Source organism: Erigeron canadensis, chromosome 8, assembly GCF_010389155.1.
Source record: "Erigeron canadensis isolate Cc75 chromosome 8, C_canadensis_v1, whole genome shotgun sequence".
NCBI classification, from domain to species: domain Eukaryota; kingdom Viridiplantae; phylum Streptophyta; class Magnoliopsida; order Asterales; family Asteraceae; genus Erigeron; species Erigeron canadensis.
Genome location: NC_057768.1, coordinates 37,410,458 through 37,436,431, shown reverse-complemented (window position 1 = coordinate 37,436,431; position 25,974 = coordinate 37,410,458). Strand labels below are relative to the sequence as shown.

The 25,974-nt window shown below is 34.4% G+C and overlaps 4 protein-coding genes across 4 annotated transcripts; 1 reads left to right on the top strand and 3 right to left on the bottom strand.

The window, feature by feature from the left end:
* Nucleotides 1–7,050: 7,050 nt before the first annotated feature.
* Nucleotides 7,051–11,657, bottom strand: LOC122578554. The gene is made up of 3 exons (XM_043750533.1): nt 11,471–11,657; nt 9,590–10,315; nt 7,051–8,525 (listed from the first exon to the last, which is right to left on the bottom strand). Exons 2-3 carry the CDS (start codon nt 10,301–10,303, stop codon nt 7,245–7,247), a joined length of 1,995 nt encoding a protein of 664 aa, XP_043606468.1. The 5' UTR covers nt 10,304–10,315; nt 11,471–11,657; the 3' UTR covers nt 7,051–7,244.
* A 604-nt stretch (nt 11,658–12,261) lies between these two features.
* LOC122610763 lies at nt 12,262–13,555 on the top strand. The gene is made up of 2 exons (XM_043783722.1): nt 12,262–12,678; nt 12,767–13,555. Exons 1-2 carry the CDS (start codon nt 12,262–12,264, stop codon nt 13,553–13,555), a joined length of 1,206 nt encoding a protein of 401 aa, XP_043639657.1.
* A 4,261-nt stretch (nt 13,556–17,816) lies between these two features.
* Nucleotides 17,817–20,138, bottom strand: LOC122609852 (glyceraldehyde-3-phosphate dehydrogenase, cytosolic). Its single transcript, XM_043782796.1, has 11 exons — nt 20,071–20,138; nt 19,867–19,967; nt 19,547–19,662; nt 19,348–19,447; nt 19,081–19,227; nt 18,924–18,984; nt 18,739–18,836; nt 18,510–18,652; nt 18,342–18,425; nt 18,168–18,257; nt 17,817–18,075 (listed from the first exon to the last, which is right to left on the bottom strand). Exons 1-11 carry the CDS (start codon nt 20,096–20,098, stop codon nt 18,033–18,035), a joined length of 1,011 nt encoding a protein of 336 aa, XP_043638731.1. The 5' UTR covers nt 20,099–20,138; the 3' UTR covers nt 17,817–18,032.
* Nucleotides 20,139–20,962: 824 nt separating this feature from the next.
* LOC122578361 (F-box protein SKIP14-like) lies at nt 20,963–24,151 on the bottom strand. The gene is made up of 2 exons (XM_043750310.1): nt 22,862–24,151; nt 20,963–22,117 (listed from the first exon to the last, which is right to left on the bottom strand). Exons 1-2 carry the CDS (start codon nt 23,669–23,671, stop codon nt 21,575–21,577), a joined length of 1,353 nt encoding a protein of 450 aa, XP_043606245.1. The 5' UTR covers nt 23,672–24,151; the 3' UTR covers nt 20,963–21,574.
* Between the last annotated feature and the right edge of the window lie 1,823 nt (nt 24,152–25,974).

Below are 25,974 nucleotides of genomic sequence, written 5' to 3'. Positions count from 1 at the left end.
TTTAGTGTTTCTTTCAAGTTTGGGAAAAAAAAACCGCTATAGCACCGCTATTTTACCACTCTTTGGACCGCTATAGCACCGATTTGGTAAAATGCGCCGATAATAGCTGGACCGCTATTTTGACTGCTATTTTGCATGAGGACCGTTGACCATTATAGCACCGATATAGCACTGCTATAGCAACGTTATTGATGACATATCTCATTCATAAATCATTTTATTCCTCTAAATCATTCAAAATATTTTATCTTAAAAATCGTACAATGATAAATTATAAAAATTATATGGGTCTTCTTAAAGATGTCTTTCGTTATATTTTTGGCGAATTTTTAAATCCGATGGCGGAACCAGTATGACTAAAGCATTTGGCTGTCACACTCTATGATATATCACCTCCTATGACCTATCACCTGTGTCATCTTATTTTTTTCACCTCTGTTTAAAAATTCAATGTTAAAAGTTCTTTCTTAAACTTTTAGCATCAAAAAGTCTACTATATGTGCTCATAGTTAAATTTTAAAAAAAAATTTGAAAAAAAAAACGCTATAGCACCGCTATTTTAAGATTCTTTGGACCGATATAGCACCGATATTGGTAAGATAGCGTCGATAATAGCGGGGTCGTTACTTGACCACTATTTTGCTTGAGGATCACTAACTGCTATAGCACCACTATTGATAACATAGCTCATCCACAAATCATTTTATTTCTCTAACTCATTCAAAATATTTTATCTCAAAAATCGTACATCGATAAATTATAAAAATTATATGGGTTTTCTTAGAGATGTCATTCGTTATAATTTCGGCGAATTTTTAAATCAGAGGGCGGAGCCCGTATGGCTAAAATATTTGGCTATCACACTCTATGATATATCACCTTATATGACCTATCACAATTTATGACCTATCACCTTTGTCATCTTATCTTTTCACCTCTATTTAAAAATTTAATTTTGAAAGTTCTTTCTTAAGTTTTTAGCCTCAAAAAGTCTACTATATGTGTTCATAGTTAAATTTTTTAAAACAATTTGAAAGTAATTTTACATCAAATATATTGAGATTTGTAGATTATGTATTTATTGTTAAATTTATAGAATTTTAGAATTTTGAATGATACTATATTAAATGTCATTAACCTCCTATGTATTTGATAAAACATGTATTAATAAAAATCTTAAAAACTTTAAATAAATTTTTATTTAATAAATTTTCAAAGCTCCAAGTGTGAAAAATTAGCAAAACCTTTTAAGAAAAAGTAAAAATAAAATATTAAGTTAAGTATACTAAGATTTAATTATACAAACTACAAGGACTAATGTTGTGTTTTTTCAATAATAAATTTGATAAGGATACAATTATTTTGATCTAAGGGTTGTAACCAAAATTTTGAACTCATCTGACGTTTCTTGTTTAACCATAAAAGAATTTAAGACCTTGTTATATATATATATATATATATATTGGCAGATGACAATTTATTTAAACAAATAGTGAACGCTGATATAACCATATATATTTATAATAAAATAAATGACGTTTTATTTAAAGGATAATGATCCGTGTAGTAGATTTTAAAGTAAAAAAAATTCCGTTTTCCCTATTAAAAATACATGTTGAATTTTTCATTAAAATTAAAGTACATGTTGAATTTTTCGAATGTAACGGGTAACAGTTGCACACAATATTGTTAAAGTGTTGTGAACAAGTATTAGCGCAACATATAAATTGCCAACTTAAGAATTTGGTGTAGTACGTGGGGTAGAATAATTAATAAGAAAGCAAAACAAGAAGCCGGCTCGAAATGTATGAAAATGTAAGCGACGACTTGGACTTTAGATGTATGTGGTTACTACTTTTTTTCCTTTTTTTTTTTAAATTTAAATTTAATTCTTTTGCTTTTCCGTTTCAAATTATATTATATTCCTCTTGTCAACATTCTTGAATCTTGCCATAAACAAATCTAGGGACTTCGATTAATTCTGTTCCATTTCCATCACTTTAGCCTTTAGAAGTTACGTTTAGGCTTCCCGTGAATCGAATCACGTAACCAAATTTCGTCAAGTTAAATGAACGGGGAAAAAAAGAAAAAAAAGAAAACGATTCGATCACAGTTTGATATTAACGCATTACGTAATTCTTTTGAGAGTTCAGTTATTCGTTCCACAAGAAATATCGGTGTGAATAGAGGAAAATTCCTTCTGTCGTTTTATAACTAGAGAGGGTAGGATTGATGATGTATTGATAGATACCAATTTGTTTTTTAACACCTTTTGAATAATATATCATAGATACACTAATGACTTTAATTGTTATGTGAAATTAAGTCAATTGGTTTTGACTTTTAGCTTTTGGTACTAATTAAATTGGTTGTAATGGTCCTTGAGCTTTAGCTCAATGGTTGAATGATCATCTTCACTTACATGAGCTCTTGAGTTCAAGCCTTGAGCAGGACATAAGAATTAAGTCCCTTTATGAAGGCTTGACTTTGGTATTCCCAGGTTCAAGTCTGAGGAGACAGGGTTTACCCCTATTAATCGTCGTGCCTTTAGGCCTCTAGCGGACCCGGTTAAAACAACGTATGCTAGACCTCTAGCTGTCGAATCACGACACGAAGTTTTTAACGAAATTCACCTTTAAAAAAAAATTAAATTGGTTGTAACAAACTATTTTGCTCATGCTCTTTTATTTAGTTTAATGAACGGATAAAAAATATGATATTGTTTTCCTGTTTTTTAGTAGGAAATTAGCTTGTTCATGTCGGATTATTGTATTAATAAATGAACTAAATCAAACGCAAAACAAATATATATAATTAATAATTAATAACATTAGGATTCATATTCAAAAAAACTACCACGTTACCCGGGCAATGCGGCGGGGTAGTGACAATGCCGTTGTAGTGGGGGGCCGAGTGTTGGTGGTGGAGACGGCGTCGAGTGGTGTGGATAATTGATGTAAATGGTTAATGAAAATATATTAAAGAATAAAGAATTGGTAGTGTAAATTAATCATTAATGTTATGGGGTAGTGTATGTGGAAATATTTTAAGGGGTGCTAAGTGAAAATATTACATATTTTCAACACTTCCATAAATAAAAAGGGTTATTTCTTTTATAATATAATATAGATAAAACATGTACAGTTTAAAAACAGATTGCCGGTATATGTTTAATCGTGATTTTAGTATTAGAGGTTTAATTATTTATTTGGTTTAGAACTAAAAATCAAAATACTTCTCCAATATGCATTTTTAAGAAATGAAGGCGTGCCATTCATATCTTTCTCTATTGAAATGCAATTCACTTCGAATAAAAGGACATTATGTCAGTGAAGACTTGGTGTGAAGCCTTGGAGCTTAGACCGTCCGGAGTAGCCCGTTAGTTTTCGAAATTACTAAAAAGAACGCCCCCTGAACGCCTGACATCGGTCCCGGGGGGCGTTCCTTAGGCGTTCCACACGTTAGAAAGTGAAGCCTTCGGATTTTGAACGGGCTCTTTTTTTTTCCCTCCTTTTCACCTTCCCAATGTCACCATTAAGGGGTTTTTTTTTTTTTTTAACTCTAACATAAACAATATATATACATACACATACCACTATCAAACCAATTCTCATTTTATCTCCAAAAACTTCTTATTTCTTTCATTCTTCTTCTGATATTTATACACTCATATAACAAATGGCTAGACCTTGGACAACAGATGAGACTATGAATTTAGCGAGAGCTTGGCTTGATGTAGCCGAAAATCCGAGGCGTGCCAAACTTGCTTTAGAGGAGTATTGTATGACGCATCCTGATTTTCTCTACCTCCCGGAATGGCGCTTGCTACGAGCTAGTGCAAGATTTATGATGTGATTTTATCGAATATGTCTTAGTTTCATATCTATCTATGTTATTCGGTTTTACGTTTTATGTGTTTTTAAAATAAATGTATGTTTTATGTGTGTTTAATCTATGTTTAATGTTTAAAATAAAATAAATGTGTGTTTAATGTATGTTTAATGTTTTATTGTTTTTATTTGATTAAGTATATCACCAATTAAACACCAAAAAAATTAAAACATTACATTTATTTTAAAATCCAAACATTACATTTATTTTAAAAACACAACACACGAAATTAAAACATTACTTAACACAAATACATTAAATAAAAATTAAACATCAGGAGAGAGTGGCGGGTAACGCCAGCCATAAAGGGAATCGGTTGAGGAGATGTCACTGTCACCGTCATTACGGCGCTGGTACTCGTAGTGATATTCCTCTTCCGAATGGAAATCGTTCACGTACTCTTCACCAGGATCAGTCTCGTATCCTTCGGTCCTTCCGTCATTGTGAATGCAGTTCTGCCCTGGAATGCATGGCCTAAGTTGTCCGCTTTCGATTTGAGCCATGGTAGAATCCCATACCGCGTTCAATTCTTTATCAGTGAAGTCGTCTGTTGATTGCAGGTTTACGCGGGTTGAAAACTGCGACGTCATCCTGAACTCCAAACGACGAGGATGCAGTCCTTCAGGTTCACCTCGGCGTTGAACAGGTGGTGGAATGGGTGATTGAACAGGGGCACGAGTTGCTCCGCCTCGTGCTCTTCCTCGTCCTCTACCTCGTGTGGGTTGCGGTTGTCCGATAGGACGGGTTGCTTCACTTCGTGCTCTTCCTTGCCAAAGTTCATCTCTCTGTGTGTTGAAGAAATTGAAATTTTTAGTTATGTTTTGAGAATGAGAGGATGATGGGGTATTTATAGATGAAAATTAAGAATTTGAAAAGTAGCCGTTACTGTTCAATATATCCGTTAATATTCAAATTCTGTATTTTTTTTATATTTAAATTCATTTTTCCAAAAAAATCAAAAAAAAAAAAATTAAAAAAAAAAAGGAATGCCCTTGGAGGGAATGCCTCCACTCCAAGGGAATGCCCCAAAAGCAAATGAATGCCTCCAATAATTGTAAAGTGCCATGTGTCATGCTCTGAGTGATGGAAGGGCATTCCCAAAAGCAAGGGAATGCCTCCACTTCTAATAGTCTTACGTATTTATAATTCCAAGTTTCCAGACACAACGCATTTTCGTTCAGGTCGAGGCTCCCACTCGGCTAGAGGGTGAAAATTTGTAAAGATTTAAAGCTTATACTATAATCATTTCATTTATTTATTCTTTTAAATCTAATTACAAGTAAGAACTACTTATATTTATGTTAATGAACATAAAACATAAATAAATGAACAAATAAAAGCTATGTCCATGTTTCATGTAGCTAAATAAGCGGATTCTCTTGATCACGTTTGTTCATTACTTCATTTTGCTAAATGAGTGACGTCAACCAACTTCACGCTGAACACATCATCGAACGCATAGATCATTAACAAATAACAACCCTAATTATGATTACTTTCGTCTCATTTAGAATTTAATTAACAATCACATAAATTTATAACTAGACTTGTGAATCAAATAGTTTTATTTGTCATTTACCATCTCATATACAGTAGATTTTTATGGTGAGTTTAGTTATTAGAAGTTTTGGTTTTTGCTCCAATTAATTAAGTCATCCAAGGACCTGAAAGATAAGATGATATAGACGACCAATAATATCCATAACTAGATCTTATTCCATGACCTTGACCACCGTTGTTTTACAAAAGTTAGCAAACCGAAACCGCTAGAGGTCACTAGCTGTTAAATGGCACACAAGTTGTAAAATTGTCAAATAGGAGGCAGTTACACAGCGATATATTTCAACACAATGGACTTATGTGTATTTTGGATATATATTCATTTTATACCTGAGGCTGTAAATATTGACTTGACCTCATGTTTGGCTGAGCTTGATATTCGAGCCAACTTAACACAAGTGGATATTGATACGATACTTTCATTTCATTTTCAGACATATATACCACTTGTATAAATATCGTAAAAGCACATTTGGTCTTGAGAGTACAATAGTTGAAAATCAAACACAGTTTGAAAATACAATTTCGGGGCCAGTGTTGACATGTGACTTGCTTCATGTTTGAATTTAATTAAGCTCTTATTTTTACATTTGGTCCTTTCAAGTAAAACACAACTTGAATTTACTATTGTTGAAAATAAAAAAATAAATATGGATTTGATACAAAGACTTTGAGCTGGTATCAGGCAAGACCAGTTCTTTTTTGGTCCAAGCCCATATAACATGAATCTAATTTCAACTTTTCAATTATCAAATAATCTACAATTCTCTCGAGTGACAGACTCACAGAAACATATATTAATTTTTTAAATAATTACCAGTATTTTTTTTGAAACTATGGCTAGAAACATCGGATCTAGACGAAACTTTGAGTGTGCCTTGTCTTCATGAAAACTAGACATAAATAATGAAATGGTTAGACGAGTTGGAATGTTGGATAATTATTTTGGGCATGTTTAATCTATTCGAGTTGGGTTGGCTCACAAACGCTCTTTTTTAAAACCCATGTTAGTAGTAACTAATGCACTAATATAATTACAAAAACCATTTAGTTAGAATAATCTTGGTAACCATAGATTAACATAAACTTTGGCTGGCTCTTAACTCGTTCAAACCCATCTGGCCATCTGAATCCTTTCCTTTTAAGTTGACGGCTGACTCTTAACTCGTATGACCCATTCAACCCCTTTCCTTTTCAATTAACCTTTTCTACTCACCCATTAGAGATTCAAAAATGACCCATTAACAACTCGAAATGACCAACCTGACGTCCTGACTTGTTAGAGATAAAAGATAACCCGGAAAGAGCGAGTAATAGTAGGGACGGAGGGACTAGGGAGTGTATAGCAGCAATTGGCTGTCTATGTATACAATATAAATTGGCATTCAACTATAAATGTTGTTGTATAAAGAAACGGTCTTGGAAATATTCATGGAGGGAGGTAATACCAGATGAGCCCAATTAGGGTCTGAAAGTCCTATAGACCAAACATGGTCTGGTTCAGCCCACTTCTGATTTTGGGCTTCTGAATATTATATGAACTAATGTCTAGTAAAGAATGATATTGTCTGATATATCCATTCATGTAATCAATATAAGTGAATTTAAAAGCTTATTCAGGAATCTATTGCAGCATGATGTTTGTTAAGATGTGAATACAGATGCAATAAATCATTGCATTCAAACAAAGTTCAAGGACATTAAGAAAGCTAAACTTACATACTTCACTACTAAATGAACAAGCTTATAGATAGAATAACATGCTACAAGATTAATGGACCTGCTAAATCTTTTTAAGCCGTTGATAGAACATAGCGATCATAGATCTCGTGCTGTTGCATTTCATCACAACCAGCAGGTTCCATCAGTAGCCTGGATCCACCAAAACAGAAGTACTGATTCACTGACTTCCTGCTATTCACAACCCCGTGTTCTTTATTTGAAAAGTTAGCAACTCCATCATCAAACATCTGGTTTGAGCACGAGGCACCTGAAATATCGACTCCTGTATGGGAATTATGTGAAGATACAGAGGATCTTGAAAAGGAATTCGACCGTGATCTTCTGTTTGTACGCGGCATTGCTTGCATGACTCCATTGACCAATCCTGAAGCAAGTTTCTTTTTAGCAGTTGGACTAGGAAGGTTGCTCCTAGCCGCAAGCGTTCTCTTGTTGTTGGCAGGAGACGAGGGTTGAGAGTACCTCTGCCTCAGAGGAACTGGGCATTCCTTTGTTTCCGTTATCTGAATTGGAGTTGGAACCGCGTCTTCATTTCGTGCTTTTCTCGTTTTGGGTCTGCGCCACTGAAGGAATCGTTTAATACCTTTATGTTTCTTCTTGTTGGAACTTTTAGAATCTGCGTTTATAGTTATACTTCGGGTTGGGCTTAGGGTTGTTTGTGCAGCATTCATTGTCACGATTGGTGACCCGCAATCTGTGGCAGGACTAGCCTCCATGCCCGAGTACAAAAAAATTTCTGAATCGGCAACACTGAAAGTGGTTCCCGGGCTACCACCTGCACTACCTTTTCTCAAATGAGAAGCGATAATTTTCCTTGCAGAGTAATCTTGATTACTGAGAATCGCCCCGGCAGAAATGAGTTGTCTTCTGAGTATTTCTGAGGAGGCTGAAACAGGTCGTTGCTTAAGAAGATCAAGTGGGGTCATACCGTGATTGTCACGTTTATTGATATTAATATAACGAACGGACATCAGTAATTCCACCAGATCACTGTCAATGTTCCCTTGGATGGCTAAATGAAGTGCAGTTCTTCCTTCATTATCTGTATCATTTATGATTTCTTCGATGTTGAAGGATTTTGAGTAGACTAGTTGTTTCATGAGAACAATCTGGCGGTCAAGCCTTCTGAATGTTGGCGTTTGGAAACCAGTCACAGCTGTGTGTAAAAATGTCTCGCCAGCAATGTTTTTGGAATGTACAGAAGAAGGCGATGATTTGATCAAATCATCAACCACAGATATCTGGCCCCTGCAAGCAGCTATATGCAGAGCTGTATTGCCTAGTTTGTCAAGGGAGTTTATGATTTCATACGTGGAGACGAGATATTTAACTACCTGCAATTTTGAATGACAAATTCAGAGTCATTTATTTGACCTTTTTAATACATATGAGAGAGGTGACCCTGCATGAACTTTGTAAGGGACAGATAAAACAGTTGACTAATTCATATAGAAATATAGAATATGATGAGAACGTAAGAAGCATAAGATAACACACAAATCCTAAAAAGCTAGAGGTGACAAATTGGGTGGATTGGGTAACAGATCAAAACGGGTCAGATCTGAATCGAGTAGCATCGTTGTTTTATCTACTTATAAATATAAGAATTACGAGTAATATGTTGTTTATGATCACTAAACTACACCATTAAAAAAAAAACTTGGAAAAAAATCTACTAAAGGAGTTGCGTGTATTAAGCCATTAAGAATATCAATGCAATTCGACCCATATACCATATGTGGCTCACTTAACTCATTTACGTTTTAACAAAATAGAAAAAGAGAGAATTTGATCCTATCAGGTTGACCTGTTATTGATAAAACATAACTGAAATCAACCTATTTTGCAAGTAAATGAGATGAAATCTTCACCTTTAGATATAATCATAACTTTTGCTACTAAGAGGATTCATGGGCTGTAACACACCCACAAAAAGGTCCCAAGGGCTGGACATCGGCGGTCTGGCTCTGGCAAACACTAAATTCCAAAGGTTCATCATTTTGTATTCTATTTCAAGTTTCCCTTGACTTCCAAGATTTTTCATTTTCATGAAAACAAATTTCACATTAAATTGAGGATTCCCTTCAAGCCTTTTAGTAAAAAATATCAAGATTTTGTTCATAGATTTATAATAATGTCAGAAGATCCAAAAATAGCAGTTACTTGTATGCTTGACCCCCTTTGTATTCCCAGCAAGCAGCAACTGTTTATAGACACAATAAAACCTATTTCTAAAACATGTTGTTTCACATTTTCGTGTTCATAATGAGTCTCAACATCGACAATCATGAATTTTGTACATTATACCAATCACAGTGTCAACACATAGATAACCCGAATCAAGAACCTGGCAAATCCAAAATATGTATATGAACATTATAGAAAAAGAAACCCATACCTCAACTTGTCCTCGTCCAGCTGCGGTGTGCAAGATACTTGAGCCCTGAATATCTCTGTAACCCAAAACTTGATCATCAGAACTGTCCCCAAGAAACTCTTTCAATAAATTCAAATTACCGCCTCTAGCCAATGCATGGACCGCTCTATTTTTCATTTCCTGCTTATAAGCAGGAGGGACTCCCCCAATATTTTCGTCTAGCTCTTTACCGTCACCAGACATAAACCTCGGACACATTGCAAAATCATAAATTAACCGAAAAACCTCAGTGTTCTTACCCCGTGCAGCAGCATATAGAATATCAGTCACACCATATTCTCCTTCCCCGAAAACCAAAAGAGGGTCTTTATACAACAATTCTTGAACAAATGGGAAGTCACCAGCTGAGGCTGCAGTGTACAGAAGCCACCCGCCATAACCAGACCCAATGAGCGAGTTTTTACCCCTTTTAGCATCGCCTTCATGTAAGAGCTTTTGGGCTACTAATGAACGGTTTTTGGCCACATCGTCAAACTGTTCTTCGTCGTCCCAGACAACCTCTAGGCGCTGAATACGCCTAAGGGACGAAAGTTTTATTAAGTGGTTGCTGTCTAGGCGCAAAAGCTCTCGGACCAAGTCATAGTGCCCATTGGCAGCCGCCCAATCGATAGGCGAAGCATACCACCATTGGTCTCCAGTGCTCTCCCACCGTAGCGGAAAATAGGTTGGAGGCATTGACAGAAATTACTACAGTTCAACAAAAAAGTAACAAAACTTGTATTAGATAACTAGAAGTGTTATGTTAAAAAAGTGAGCATACACAAAGCCATTCTATTATGAGGGATGGGGTTCAACTACTTAAATACAAATTATGCAATAGCATGGATAACCAATTAAAAAAAAGTAGCTAAAGTTCAATTTTTTAAACACAACACTTCTAATTATCTAATATAAGTATTGGATGTGCGTTTTAAAAAGTGATTTAATATGACTTCAGTTTCTAGTGTTGAGTAATAACTTGTTTCCAATTGATAATACTCCAGTACTCAATGAATATGAATATGTGAATATGAAATGTACAAAAAATTTTGAATACCTTTGTTTTACCATTATCATACATTCATACGTGTGACTCTTTTTTTTTTTCTTTTTCTATATTTATCTTATTGTATCTAACTCTATCTGGAAATCTATAATATGTATGCTATTCTAAAACTTAAAGTTTGCTATCCATATGTAACAAACATTCAATTATATTTCTCTGTCAACAAATTGCTGCTGTGACATTAGTTTCGTGTCACATAGACTCTGTATAAAAAAAAACCCACATATAAACACTTGATATATAAGAATAATAAAGAGGGGGTCACTAGTAAATGCAGACCCTACTGAGAGTTTAATAAACATCAAGGACACAAGGCAAACAGCATGTGACACTAATTAACCACAGTTAAAGAATATATATATGATGACAACTAATAAAGGTGATCCTAAAACCATAATTACAAGCAGGCAAATAAAAGATATGAACAGAAACATCACATGACAAAGATTTTTAAAAGACTGAGTAAAGATTATGGTAATAATTATGAAAATAGAAAGAAAAAAAAAATATTTATTAGTTTTGTAAAGGTGTAACCCAGATATATATGATGGCCTACATTAGAAAGTTAGAAGGTTTTTTTTCTTCTTCTTCTTCTTTCTTTCTTTCTACGGATGTTAAAAAGTTGAAACCACAAATTTGGTACACAAGATAAAATAGAAAGCTTGTGTCTTTGTGTGTGTGGGTGTCTGCATGTAAATAGACATAGACAGTGAAATTATAATTAAGGAAAGAATAATATATGAATTATGGTTTGAGAAGGGTAAAAAGTGGCAAAAGAAACTAAATGAATTAATTACCCGAGTACTACGTAGTTACGGAAATATAGTTTTGCAGAGATGAAGATTGGTACTGAAGAGAAATGAAGAAGGGTTTTCTGGAATCTTTAACATGCGATGCGAGTTTGATGATACTATGCGGTTGGGTTGAAACTTTTGAAGTTAATTTGATCATTCATGACACTTCTCCAGTCTCCTTGTCGTTCCACTGTATATATTCTTGCAGTTTTACAATTTTTATGATACACACATTTTTATTTTTCAAGAAACTAGCCGGTTAATCAATTTTGGTTTAACCCGAAAAATTAATAACAGTTTTAGAAATAAAATATCCTTAAAAAATATATAAAACTCTTTTATCTTTATCTTTACTTCTTAATTCTTTATAAAACATTTTGGATTTTTATTTATGACATTCTTAAAAAATTAAACATATTTTTTTTTCTCTCAAAAAGTCTTTCAGCATATTTAGGTCGGTGCTTATAGGGCTGTCCCCCGGCGTCGGATGCGCGGCGGCCGACGGACGCTATAAGCACCGACGCGTCCGTCCCTGCGTCCCAGTCGTTTCTCCCATTTGTAGACGTGCGGCTTGGTGTTCTTGTGGGTCCCGATTCCATGGAGCTGTTGCCAAATAAAAAAAAACATTTTTTTATTCAAAAATTTAAATGTAACGGCTAGTGTGATGTTTATTTAATTCTTTTTCTAACCTCCTATTTATATCCTATTTACACTACCATTTCAAAACACAACAATCTAAACATACACATTCTTACACACTTTCAAAGCATTTCAATCACACAATACTACTAAAAATGTCTGGTTCATCATCATCATCATCATCATCATCCTCTAGTGACGATTGCGGATCAAGCGATTACGAAGTAATCAATAATGTTGTTACGCAAATGAATGTTGTTTTCAATCCCCAAACCATAGGTGCATGTCTTAACATTATCTTTGATGAAGAAGAAAACCAAAGTCAAGAAGCAGAAAGTTCTTCAAGACCCAAGTTGACTAGAAGGGTGATCAGGCAAGATCACGTGGCCGCCGCCAAGCTTTTATACGATCATTACTTTGCGCCAGAACCAACCTACCCACCTGACATGTTTCGTAGACAGTTCCGAATGCGAAAGGATATGTTTCTGTGCATAGTGCGAGACATAAACTCCTTTGATAGCATTGAACCGCTACCGAAACACTTTCAGTTATTCCACAAAGCCCCGACAGATGTAAGTGGTCGTCCCGGTTTCAACATTTTCCAAAAATGTACTTCTGCCATACGCCAGTTAGCGTATAGCTTTAAGGTTGATGCTTTAGATGAGTACTTGCAAATGTGTTATACAACTCTATCGTGACGAGTATTTGAGAAAGCCAACAGAAGCAGATATCGAGCGGTTGACGGCTAAACAAGCTGAGGTTCATGGGTTTCCAGGTATGCTTGGTAGCATAGATTGCATGCATTGGGGTTGGAGGAACTGTCCAGTGGCGTGGCAAGGGCTATACACCCGAGGTGACAAGGGACATCCAACAATCATGCTTGAAGCGGTTGCTTCATATGATTTGTGGATCTGGCATGCCTACTTTGGCCCTGCTGGTTCGAACAACGACATCAACGTTCTCAACGAGTCGGATTTGTTCGACGATTTGCTTGAAAACAGGGCTCCTAAAGTAGAGTTTTCGGTTAATGGGGATCAGTTTCAAAAGGGGTACTACCTAGCGGATGGTATTTATCCAGAACGGGCTACTCTTGTTAAGTCATTCAAGTGCCCTCTAGAGCCAAAAACCACCAAGTTCAAAAGATACCAAGAAGCTGCAAGAAAGGATGTCGAGCGAGCATTTGGGGTTCTTCAAGGTCGTTGGCAGATTATTAAACAATATGCGCGACAATACAGTATGAACAAGATAAAACGGATCATGTTATGTTGTGTGATTTTCCACAACATGATCGTTAAAGATAACGGGCGCGCGATAACAGAGTTTGAAGAGGAGTTGATAGCTAATACTAGACTCCCAACCCGTACGTGGACTGAAAGGTGTTCGACGCAGCTTCGTATGTACAGGGAGCTGCGTGATAGAGGGCTCACCATAAACTCCGCAATGCTCTAATTGAACATGTTTGGAACCTCCCGGAACACGGCCGTCAACGTTGATGTCTAGTTTTTAATTTCCTAATAATGTCGTATTTCATAATTTATTTACTTTCGTATGTTGTTTTTTAGTTTTAATGTTTATTTTTATATTAAATGTATTGTGTTTGTTTTATTAATAAAATGTGTTTTATTAATTTTGTGAAAAATGAAAAAGGAGTAATAAAATAATAAATGAATAGTGGAAGAAGTGGGGAAGAAGTGAGTATTATAAGGAGGGGGGGTGTTCTTGGGGTGTTCATGGAGAGAGAAAACTGATGAATAGTGGAAGAAGTGGGTAAAAAGTATGGAAGAAGTAGTGGCTATAAGGAGCGGCCTTATGGTTCCCAGAATAACCTTCACACACTACAACAATAAATTATCATATCTACCCTTATAACAAATTGTCACTCCTAAAACAAAATTCTGTCGCAACGCGCGGGCATTATACATATATATTTTTTATCTATTTATTTAATATTAAAGGTAATTGACAACCCAGACTGGTTACTCTTGGCCAACACATAACTACACCCTTTAGTACATTATGTGGACAATCTCAAAATATTTATAAAACTCTATACTTCTAGTAATATTTTATGTATTTATTTAGTTTGAAGTTAATTGTGAACCCAAACTGATGTAATTTAAGTTTGCATTTTAATTTATTTTTTTGAACGACGAAAATAGAGGTATATTAAATAATAAAGTCAATTAGCAAGTTTGCATTTTAATTTTACACTTGCTAATATCATGAAAATATATTGTTCGGCGACCCTTTGTCATTGTATATATCTATCTAATTAATAAAAGAGTAGTTATTTCAGACTTCTGAGTCGTAATCTTTTATTTAAAACTATCTTTAAACATTGTCACATAAAATTTATCCTACGTGACATTTCCAGATTTTTTGTCAATATTTATAATAAATAAATAAAAAAAATTAGATAAACTTAAAAAAATTTGGCAACAAAATTTTAAGCCTAATAAATTTAAACTACGTACTAATAAATAAAACAAAAAAAAAAACTATCTAACTTTGTATTAAATCACGTATTAAGAAAAAGTACATTAAGAAGAATACTTATATTTATATGAATTAAAATTATATCGATAATTACGATGCATTGTTGCTTAATGTATGTTTTGTATATTTCATTCTTTTATTAGTTAGTGACATTATCATTATAACTTTTATAGTTTATTTTCATATGTATGCATCATAAAAAAATGTTTAAAAGTAGTTTTTCTTTCGATTTTGTTGATGTTTTTCCTGTACACTTAAACGTAAAAGGTAAAATTTAACAACCGTACAATGTGCAAGAGGATTTATGCATAAGTACCAAAAAGTGCTAAGCATATCGATTAGACTTTATATGACAATTTTTATTTTATTTTTTGATTTTATATTTCTCTACACGCAAATAATAGAATCAAATAACAATATACATTTGGTCTATTTGGACTTAGGTGCTTGAGATGTCACGATCTTTGGCAGAGACAACTGAACCAGAGATGGACCACGCCACAAAGGCACAAACACAGACCTAATCCATGTGATATCCAACTTTACTCTTTGGGGCAAGGATGTAGTCGGCAAAAAACATTGTCAAAAAGTATCGGCTAGTATTGGTTCATTGACAATCCTATACCACATTCATTGGCTAGTTTTGGCAAATTTAATCAGCAAGTTTTGGCAAGGTATATCGGCTAGTGAACGTTGGGAACATCTTTGATGACTTTTTTTTTTGTTTTCTCGTGAAATTGAATGTTTTTGGCAACAAATTGGCATATTGGCAAATTGGCAAAAAAAAAACTCAACTATACCATACAATTTGGCTAGTTTTGAGAATATTTGGCAAGTTTTTGGTATATACATATGTCTTTTTCCTATTGGCTAGAATTTAATCAAAACTTACCAATTTGTCACAAACTTGGCACTACATCCTTGCCCCTTAAGCACCACTTTTTGTTTCCAAAAAAAAAAACACTTTTAACCTCTTAAGTTTCTTACAAAACAATGTAATTTATATCAAATAATGATAATGATATACGTAACTAATTTAATAAACTTAAAAACATGTCCAAAATCAATGTCGACCAATGACAAACAACGTAAACCATTAAAAAGTATCTAAAGTTATGTATTTCATGATTTATGATTTTGTATTTTCGAAGTATTAGCACATAAATTTAATGGTTGAAAAAGTTGTAGATAGGATTAAATAATAATATTTAAGATGATGGGGAGGGTTGTTGATTTGGGATATGTAGCATTCATGTATATCTTACTTTTTGGCAACAATAATTCATGTAATAATGTCATTCCCGATTAGTTTCTACAAAATTGTCAAACTTTTTTTTCCTCCACTATGAATCGGTACTTGTAAAGCCACCTTTTCACATGGCCTTAAACACAAAAGAAAGAGCATGTCATGTTGCTCCCTTGCCCTCGATCCTAACTAGTAGTCGCAATCTCCTTTTTATCTTTCAAATGTAGTCTTAATAATTGAACCAAGTAGGTATACAAGGTACGAGTTTAATACATATGCTCTCAATCTCCGTAATTTCCGTAATTTTATCTTATGGAGTATCATTTTAGTAAAATAAGTTCATGTGAAAATCATTTTGATTTGAAAAAACTATGAGAATGTGTAAATTATGACTTAATAAGTTGATATGTTCATATGTGAACAAATGCATTTACATACGAACATTTTAAGCTATACTTAATATTACATATGTTCATATGTAAATTAAACTCACATAAATCTTACTCTCATATTATCAATAGTAGTTTATATATACTATAAAACTTTTCAAATTTATAGAAAATGCAAATTTATTTATACTTATTATAAAGGCAGAGGCGGAACGAGGGGAGTGCCTGTGAACTACAAGTCTTTATATGCTTAGTCAAAATTCTGCAAAAAAGTAAAATAAAAAATCCTGTTTCATCTGGCATCTAATACAAAGAGTAAAAGAGATCCGGTCTAAGGACTTTGTTAACTTTGAGGCAATCGATCAAAGTTAGCGTGTATAAATCTAAAAACTAGTATACGTGTTATGAATGCATCTATAAATTAAATGTTACCATAAAGGGTGTTCCTAAGTGCCCAATTACTACACGTCTACACATACAAACAAATGTTAATCACTAGAATTATTTTAATTTTCTCTTTTTTTATTTACTCCTTATTTTATTGGTCCATATATGTTATGTTTGTAAACATTGTAAGTGTAACATTTCTCTTAAACTGATTAAGCTCAACTACACGTCTACACATGCGGCCAGTGAATTATAAAAGGGTGTTCATGACAAGTGGAACTTCCAAACTCACTTGTCAAAAAGTGTATTTTATGACAACACTCAATGGACCATGCCATTGAGGCCCAAGTTTTAACGTATCGACAAGACAACAATAATTGTTGAATCTAGAAAGGTGATCAACTAATTCATTCCATATTTTCCTATCAATAGAAGTCCCTGTTTTAAACCTTTTTCCCCAAAGAAAGAAAAAGAAATATAATTATAAGTTTAAATTTAAACTTGAATATGAATATCGTTAAGCAAAATGGGATTGCTCAACACATACATGTAAATAAAAACATTAACAGCAGTACTAGCATAAATTTATGCGTTGATATTGGCAAATCTTGTAAAGGAAAAGCTAAATAAAACCTATATGAAAACATGAAAAATGGTTGCACATTCGGCATTTAGCATTTTTAATAACTTTGGGTCTTTGGCTATACCCACACAGTATTGGGCTTAAACTATCACCAGCCATAACTTAAATGGGCCAGCGTTTCCATCTATCTTGGAAGATAAAGACAACCAATTTCCTTAATCAAATTGCCCATTGGCTACAAACCCCATATATAGTCGTAGAAAATCGCATTCATTGATCATCTGGCACAAAAGACTTACAAATGGTTAACCTGTCGTCGATTTTTAGATCTTTAGGTACCGAATACGACGAGAAGGACCTTAATCAGGGACAGCAACAAGTCATTTGAACAAACGTATCAATGCAATAGCGATTAGCGACTAAAAAAAAAAAAAACCTTATATCAGAAAAGAACTAAATCTGTGTTTCTAGGATTTCACATCAAAGTTCACGAGTCAAATTGTATGTTTAGTCGTTTCTGGTAGGTCATGCTCAGTGTTTGATTAGTTGTTTCATATGAAAGTGACTTACTCTATTAATAGTCTAAACTCTAAATTTTCTACAGATAATAAGTATGATCCATTCATAGATACGATATTAAACCATTGCATTTACTCAAAATTGTGAATAAGAGAGTTTCATGGTTACATGATATACTATATAAAATAAGTAGTATTAGTTCTAATTATTCTCGAAACAACTCCACAACCATGAAATTGAATCAATCTTGCTTGCAATTGTAACTGAAATCTCATTGTCTTCCAGTCACATTGTCGCCTCAAGAGCTCAGCACTTGGACATATGACGGATCAGGTCAACCACACGGTTACTGCAACAAATGTCACAAAAAACCGCTTAAATAATCACCTAATGTCAACTATATACATGACATAATGAACCCAAAATCAAGATAAACCGTACCTGTATCCCCATTCATTGTCATACCAGGAGACAACTTTCACAAAGTTGTTGTTCAGAGCAATTCCAGCCTTTGCATCAAAAATGCTTGATCTGTTGTCAACACAATATTAGTACATTTTCTATACACACTTTGTTAAAAAAATAATGCTAATGAGAATATATATATCACTTTACCTGCAGTCACCCACAAAGTCAGTTGACACAACATCATCCTCTGTGTAACCGAGAATTCCCTTCAAGCTTCCCTCTGCTTCAGCCCTAGACAACAGAACAACCACGGAAATTTAAATTATTTTAAAACTTTATGTACTTAATTGTTCATATAAATTTGCAGGATCTTACTTGATAGCAGCTTTGATCTCATCATAAGAAGCAGGCTTCTCGAGCCTGGCAGTAAGGTCAACCACAGATACATCAACAGTAGGGACACGGAAGGACATTCCTGTTAGTTTCCCGTTAAGGGCAGGAAGAACTTTTCCAACAGCCTACAAAACCAAAATACCGATCCATTCAGGGTAAACTACATATGATACATTTGCAGACACAAACGCACAAAAACTTCAAACCATACCTTAGCAGCTCCAGTGCTGCTGGGAATAATATTGAAAGAGGCTGCTCGTCCACCTCTCCAGTCCTTCATTGATGGACCATCAACAGTCTTTTGAGTTGCTGAATCACATACGATATCAGTTAGCCAGTAGTATTCGAATATAACACTAAACCAAAAGGGTAATGAAATGAAAAACACATGCTGACCCGTGATGGAGTGAACCGTGGTCATAAGGCCTTCAACAATACCAAATTTGTCATGGATAACCTATATATAGAAAAAAAATTAAGAAGTTCAGGAGATATTAAATTACAGATATATATGATCACAGGTATACACGTTGGAAGTAATGAAGTTAATTACCTTAGCGAGGGGAGCAAGACAGTTGGTGGTACAGCTAGCGTTGGAGACAATGGTGATATCAGATTTATATTCCTTCTCATTTACACCCATGACAAACATGGGCGCGTTTGCACTTGGAGCAGAGATGACTACCTTCTTTGCACCTCCCTGCAGGTAATTAAACAACCAACTAAGTTTAATACAACTCTAAACATATATACTTCACTTTCGCATTTAAAAGGTGCAAGAATAATACAACAATTAATGATAATGTGCAGACGGGCCGACCTTCAAATGGGCAGCAGCCTTGTCCTTATCAGTGAAAACTCCAGTCGATTCCACAACATATTCGGCTCCAGCTTCACCCCATGGGATCTCCTCTGGATTCCTGCAATCAATCATTGAGTAATAAAATTATCATCAATGTAATCACTAGCTTTCATGTAATTAGGTGATGAATCAAGCTGCAAGGATCAATTTAACATACTTCATGCCAAAAACGCTAACAGGCTTGTCGCCAAACAGAAGAGTCTTGTCATCCTTGACTTTGATTTCATCCTTTTTGTATTGCCCATGAACACTATCATATTTGAACATGTAAATCTGCATCAACACATTCATAAAGCAATCATCATCTATTTATGTTAGAAACATAAGAGCACTATATATTCCTAATCTAGACGACTATTGAACTTCAACGAAATTTCATTGTAATATTGTGTACAATGAACATTTTCATCAAGAAACATAATACGGAGTATATGTTCTAATAAATGTTGTTGTCTAATTAATAAAGAAGAAATGCACCATGTAATCGGTGGTAATGAAAGGATCATTAACGGCGACAAGCTCAACATCATCACTTTGTAGAGCAACTCTGGCCACCAAGCGTCCGATTCTTCCAAATCCTTTCCATAACAAAATCAAGCGAAACTAATTAAGAAATATATGTGCATAATGCAAATAGAAAGTTATTTCTTCATAGGGAAGGCTAAATGATCATATACTAACCGTTAATTCCGATCTTGATCTTGGCCATAATTTTGGTTTTTTAAGGTAATGTTAAGAGATTAGTGAACAAATGTAGTCCTAATGGTGTGTTACAAACAAATTAGGGATGAATGTGTATGTACATATAGACATACCATTCAACGGTTGGCAGTGAAAACAGGATTTACCGTTAATTTGAATAGAATGTAGACCGTCAGCTTCGCTCAACAATGGTTATTATTTCCTTTTTTCATGTTCATGTGAAATTACCTTAAATAATTATGTACAAACATAAAGGCACAAACATTCACAACGCTCATGAACAAAACGGGAGCTATTTTCATGTTTGTTCATTTAAGTAAACAAAATGATTTTTTTTGTTTGTTTATATTTGTCCATTTAACTAAACGGACGAACATGAACGACTTTTAATCGAAATATTCATGAACATTTTAGTCAAATGGCTCGTATCCTAAATTCCAATGGACAATTTCAGGATAGACCAAGTTACAATATGATTTTCACCATGGTAACACCTCCATATGATTTATACACTTGTATTCCAATAATAATGCAAAGTACATGCAAGCTTTCAACTATGCATACATCTACCTCTTGTCATGGGCGTGCATCAGTGCATGTTTAACAATATTTCCCTCACAATGTAATCTTTTCATTCAAGTAAGACTCATAATGTGACCCATAAAAAGCGTATATTTCACTTTTTCCCCCCTACTCGAACAATGATTATAGATCTCTTGTGATTCTTTATATCATATCGGCACAAGTTTATAGCAAACCAAATGATATATAACACTGCAATAACCAGCATTAGTAAACAGACCACATACATTTTTGATGAGATCAATAAATTACATGTTGCCATGGTAACTTATTTGGAGCACAGCGCATATATGAACATTACAATTACATGCCTCCAAAAATGTCTTGCATCCATCAACCATGGTGAAGGGTCGGTTTACTTTTCATATTATGAATCTTATTTATAAGATGTTAAATATAAAGAAAACAATCCAAACAGAACAAGGACGATAAAGATAGAAACAAGCTATTGCACGAACCAATACTGTTATAATACACAAGACCTTATCCGTATCAATAATCAGTCAAGGGAGCGAACAACTGTATCGAAACCAATCTTGAAAAGCAGCCTTCTTTTGAAATCTCTCCCAATTCTTCAAGAGACGCCAAACGCTATCCTTGCTCTTAACCTACTCTTTCACAAATCTACCAAAATTGGAAGATTCTATCAGCAATGCCAATTTTTATTAGCAGATACCAAACACCCAACTTCTTCAATCGACAGATACATTTTTTAGTTGAAAATAATCTACGCTTCAGATCAAATCAATTGTCTACCAACATTATTTAGCTTATCAGTTTCAGCAGTGCCTTACAACCAAGATGTTTCGGTTTCAAACCTTGCAGTAGCCAAGGTTCTGGTAACCGTTACCACAAAAAAAAAAACAGTTTGTAGAGCATACCATAAACATCTAATTATCATCTAGCCATAGAGGCAAAAATGATAACTTGCTTGTTGATGAAAGCCTGAAGGAATACTGATATCCTCCTCTTCACCATCTGGGAACCCCAATATATACGTTAAACAATCCAAACACAGGAAATCCAAACAAAACGTTTCCATGTAATCCCGTTCATTGAAGCAGCACCCACAATTAATGCATCGTGGAATGCAGAATGTACATGCCTTGCAATTACTGTGTCTCGATTCACAACTCTCTGCTGGACAGTCATAAACTTGTCTGAGTTGCTGACATCTAGGGCACGACTCTATGTCAATTGGGCGGTCATCATCTAATGAAAGATACAGCTGACCACCTTGGTAGAACCGTGCTTTAGGAGAAATGGGCTGGTTTTGGTTATTTATGGATAATACTTTCTTTAGTTCTTCGTATTGCTCCATTGTTATGCTATGAAACCCCCCAATTCTCAACCGCTTTATTCCACCTCCCCCGGAAGACTCCAAAGATTTCAAGTTGTTTAAGAGGCCCTCCATACTTAGACCGTTACATCCCAGAACACTTAGCTGCATCCACCATTGTAATAAAGATATCAGAAAAATGCATTTAGCTTTAGTTGTAAAAGAAAGTGGTAATAACGATTACATGAGTGTTTCAATATCGGAGTAATTAACTGATTTTCAGTGACCTATCTTTGTTTAAAGAGTCAGATGATCAATTTATACCAGCTACAACAACATTTATAATCAAATGGTGCAGTTATTATACTTAAATAACCTTACTGAGCCATTAATTTATTATGGTAATAAATTCTTGTCCTAAAATATATAAACATTACTTCCTATCTCCTAAGGATATCCATATTTACGTGATCATTACAAATTCAAGTAGCAAAAGTACATCGAAAGTTCTAAACGATACTATCTACATCATGTGTTTGATGTATGTTTTAAAAGTGATTATGTGACATTTAATCATTAGAATCAGAAAATTGTGTAAGATATGGTGTTTGGACGAGCTCTGCCACGTAAAGTTGTAATAAATCATTTCACATGTTGATCGTCCGACAAGTTTAGATTCTATAGGAAGTCGTACGTAGGAAAGGGTAAAATTAGTTACACATTTCGATAATCAACTTTGTCGTCTCTGATATGAACCAGATTTTCCCTAGACAATCAGATACTTATAAGCAGAAATCAACGACTAGACATTGATTATTGTGACTTTTAAACATTAATCAACGCATATCCAAACACGGTCTACAATCTACACACAAAAGTAAATATATACAACGATACAGTAATACACACCTTGGTTAGCCCTGGATTTTGCAGACAAACATTCTTGAGACCGTCATCCGAAATCTTTAAACACTTGACGAGAGTCAAGGATTGAAGACTACCACTAGCTCGATCAGTAATCCTTAACAAAGAATCATCATCAAATGACTCGCCTGGTGGTTGATCAATACGTATGTCCCTCCAAAGCAAAGGATCATGACGAACAGCATCACGTAACGATTTACAAACCCTTTCAACTGAAAACAAGTCCCTTATTCCAAGATACCCAAGTGCAAAAAACAAACCATCATGAGGTGCACCAGCAACACCATCACCATCAAAATCACCAACACCATAGTTACAGCAACTTGCAACGTGCTCGTTGTTAATCGAATGCAAGACTTTATTTTTATTATCAAACAAAAATAAACCATTCGTTGGAGTATCATCTAGACCGGTTTCATCCCCAATTGGCCGGGTATCACTTATTTTAATATACCCAATACTATCATCATCATCATTATCATGAATCCATCCCCTAATCATAGTACAGCCACCGCTTATATTCATCTCAAAAGGATCATTAGGCAACATATCAATCACATTCACATCTTTCTGACATTCCCAATTCAATTTCGAATAATCATCTTTAAAGCTATCAAATTTCATATCTTTACAACTATCAAAACAATACCCATCAAATTTCACATCTTTCTTCCATTCCCATTCCCAATTCAATTTAAAAGAATCATCTTTATTAAAGCCATCAAATTTCATATCTTTATAACTATCCAAACGAAGCCCATAACTAAAATCATAAAACAAAGATTCATCACCCATATCTAAAAACCCAAAAAGTTTCTACCTTTTTAACACCAAACAACTTGTGAGCAAAATAAAATTGAATGGTAATAACAAAAAGTCAAAAAAGGTGGAAACTTTACATTTTTCGATATGAAATCAAGAGAAGACAAATCTTGAATTGGAAAGAATATAAGAATGGGAATTAGGGTTGAGTTAGAATTTTCACATCAAAGATCTGACTTCAACAAAGATGATGAATTGATGACGATGTATGTACGAGTAGTAAGCCATGACAAGAAGTCAAAGGCTTAATGGTGATAGATAGATAGATAGATATATGATCTCCATGGGGTATGGAGCCAACCCTAATAATTATTATGAAATCATATGTATATGTTTCCGGTGGTCAAAATAACCAGAGGAGACTTGGATTGTTAGACCTGCCTTCTTCCTTCCTTCCTTCCTATATTGGCAAAAACATAAACATATACGAGTAATATATTTATTGGATACGAATTCTCATCTAACAATTCTTCCTACTTATCTTTTATTTATTTGAGATTATCTTATTATTAATATTTTATTTTATTATTACCATGTTGAAATTTGGAATGTTGAACATATTTATGTTTAAGTCTTAATGTTACCATAGTTGTGTTCCATTATTGACTTATTTTGTTTTTAAATTTTAACTTTTGATTTAGTTATCATGAAAAAGAATCTATCATGTGACCAAAGAAAAAATTACTAAAGACATGACAATGGTCAATGGTAAATTCGTAAAAAGTTGAAAACAAGTATTCTGTATTCGTAAGAGTTAAAAAAGAAAGACAAGTTTTTATAAGAGTTGTAATGCTTCCATGTATTGAAATCTAAGAGTGTTCATGGGTTTCAATTGTGTTTTATTGAACATAATAATCTTGGTCAGCTCAGCTGGTTAGAGGTACTTTCGTTTTTACCTAAGATCGTATAGATGACAAGCACTGAGTTTTTTCCTCCATGGTTAACATCTCGTTGTCTAGGGTATGTGCAACGCTTCACCGGGGCCGGCCCAATAATGTATTTGGGTTAGGCAGCCGTTTAAGGCCCCTAAATTTTACTTATAGTCTGGGCTTATATCAACTGGGCTTGTTTTAACATAGAGCAGTTTTGTGTATGGTGTACTGAAAATAGAACAATATATCCTGCCTTTTAGTACTCTCATTCTCTCTCTCACACAGGCACACACTTTAGTGCATTACACGTATACACATTTGGTTAAATTCCACATACCCACATTTATATACTGCAATATGACAGCTTTCATAAAGCATTTTACTTATTTATATATATAATTATATCTCATTCTGAAGGTTAGTAGATTTGGTTTTATTATGAACATAATCTGTTTAAATATTTTGCTAAAGACTTCTAAAAAGGCCTCCAAAATTAGCCTCGTTTAAGGCCACCTAAAAGATTGAGCCGGCTCTGGGCTTCACCATATTATATGGTGAAGTTTCCCTGCTGTCGTGTTCTGATTGTTTGAGAGAAAAAAAATTCATGAAGGAATGGTGCGTATTTCGGGTGCAAATCGTGTGGCATACTTGTCTTCGTTAATTGACGCAGAAGCATGAGCTCTTTTGTAGTTTTTATCCATTCTACTGTTACTAATGGCTTAGTTTGTATGATGCAAGTGTTTTGGTTCTTACAGAGTTACAGATGCTCAGTTCAATATATTCCTTAATGCTTTAATAGAAAAAGAAAATGTGAATTTTTAGCAAAAGGGAAATTTAGTAAAAAATTAATATGGTGACATAGAAAGAAAATCCAAGATTTAAGGGGTATTGTTATCAGGATGGATCATTTACATATTACATCTTCAATTCATCTTTTTTCCGGAGGTCGACTCTTGTAAATATATAATTTATGTTTATAAACTATCATGTATAGTCCTATATATGGGGCAGGTGGTCTCCACTCTGCAATGATCTCCATATATGGTCAAAAGAATACTACTAGATAATTTGCGTTTTGTTATAAATGTATAAAAGATCAGGATTCGTTTATAGAAAACGAGAGAAAGTACATGCCCGTTGCGTCGGCTAGATGGTGAGGGAGATAGAGCATAGAGTGTGATAGGTCATTGGAAGTGATATGTCAGAGAGTGTGATAGTCAAATGCTTTAGCGATAGTCTCCGCCCTCAGATTTACAAATTCGTCGAAAGTATATCGATTTACGGTATGGTCTCCGCCTTAGGTGATATGGTTTGTTTCTTGAAAGTCTGGGTTAGCATTCTGCCGCTGTGGACCCAAGGTAATTGGTACTTGTCCCGACATCTGAAATTATTTGCGCTCCATAA

Coding starts and splice junctions, on each gene's coding strand:
- LOC122578554 (XM_043750533.1), bottom strand. CDS start 10,303: ATGCCTCCAACCTATTTTCCGCTACGGTGGGAGAGCACTGGAGACCAA. Junction 8,526..9,589: donor CTGGACGAGGACAAGTTGAG/GTATGGGTTTCT, acceptor TCAAAATTGCAG/GTAGTTAAATATCTCGTCTC.
- LOC122610763 (XM_043783722.1), top strand. CDS start 12,262: ATGTCTGGTTCATCATCATCATCATCATCATCATCCTCTAGTGACGAT. Junction 12,679..12,766: donor TCCACAAAGCCCCGACAGAT/GTAAGTGGTCGT, acceptor TTGATGCTTTAG/ATGAGTACTTGCAAATGTGT.
- LOC122609852 (XM_043782796.1), bottom strand. CDS start 20,098: ATGGCCAAGATCAAGATCGGAATTAACG. Junction 19,228..19,347: donor AGGCTGCTGCCCATTTGAAG/GTCGGCCCGTCT, acceptor AATTACCTGCAG/GGAGGTGCAAAGAAGGTAGT. Junction 18,076..18,167: donor GACAATGAATGGGGATACAG/GTACGGTTTATC, acceptor CATTTGTTGCAG/TAACCGTGTGGTTGACCTGA.
- LOC122578361 (XM_043750310.1), bottom strand. CDS start 23,671: ATGGGTGATGAATCTTTGTTTTATGATTTTAGTTATGGGCTTCGTTTG. Junction 22,118..22,861: donor AAAATCCAGGGCTAACCAAG/GTGTGTATTACT, acceptor TGGTGGATGCAG/CTAAGTGTTCTGGGATGTAA.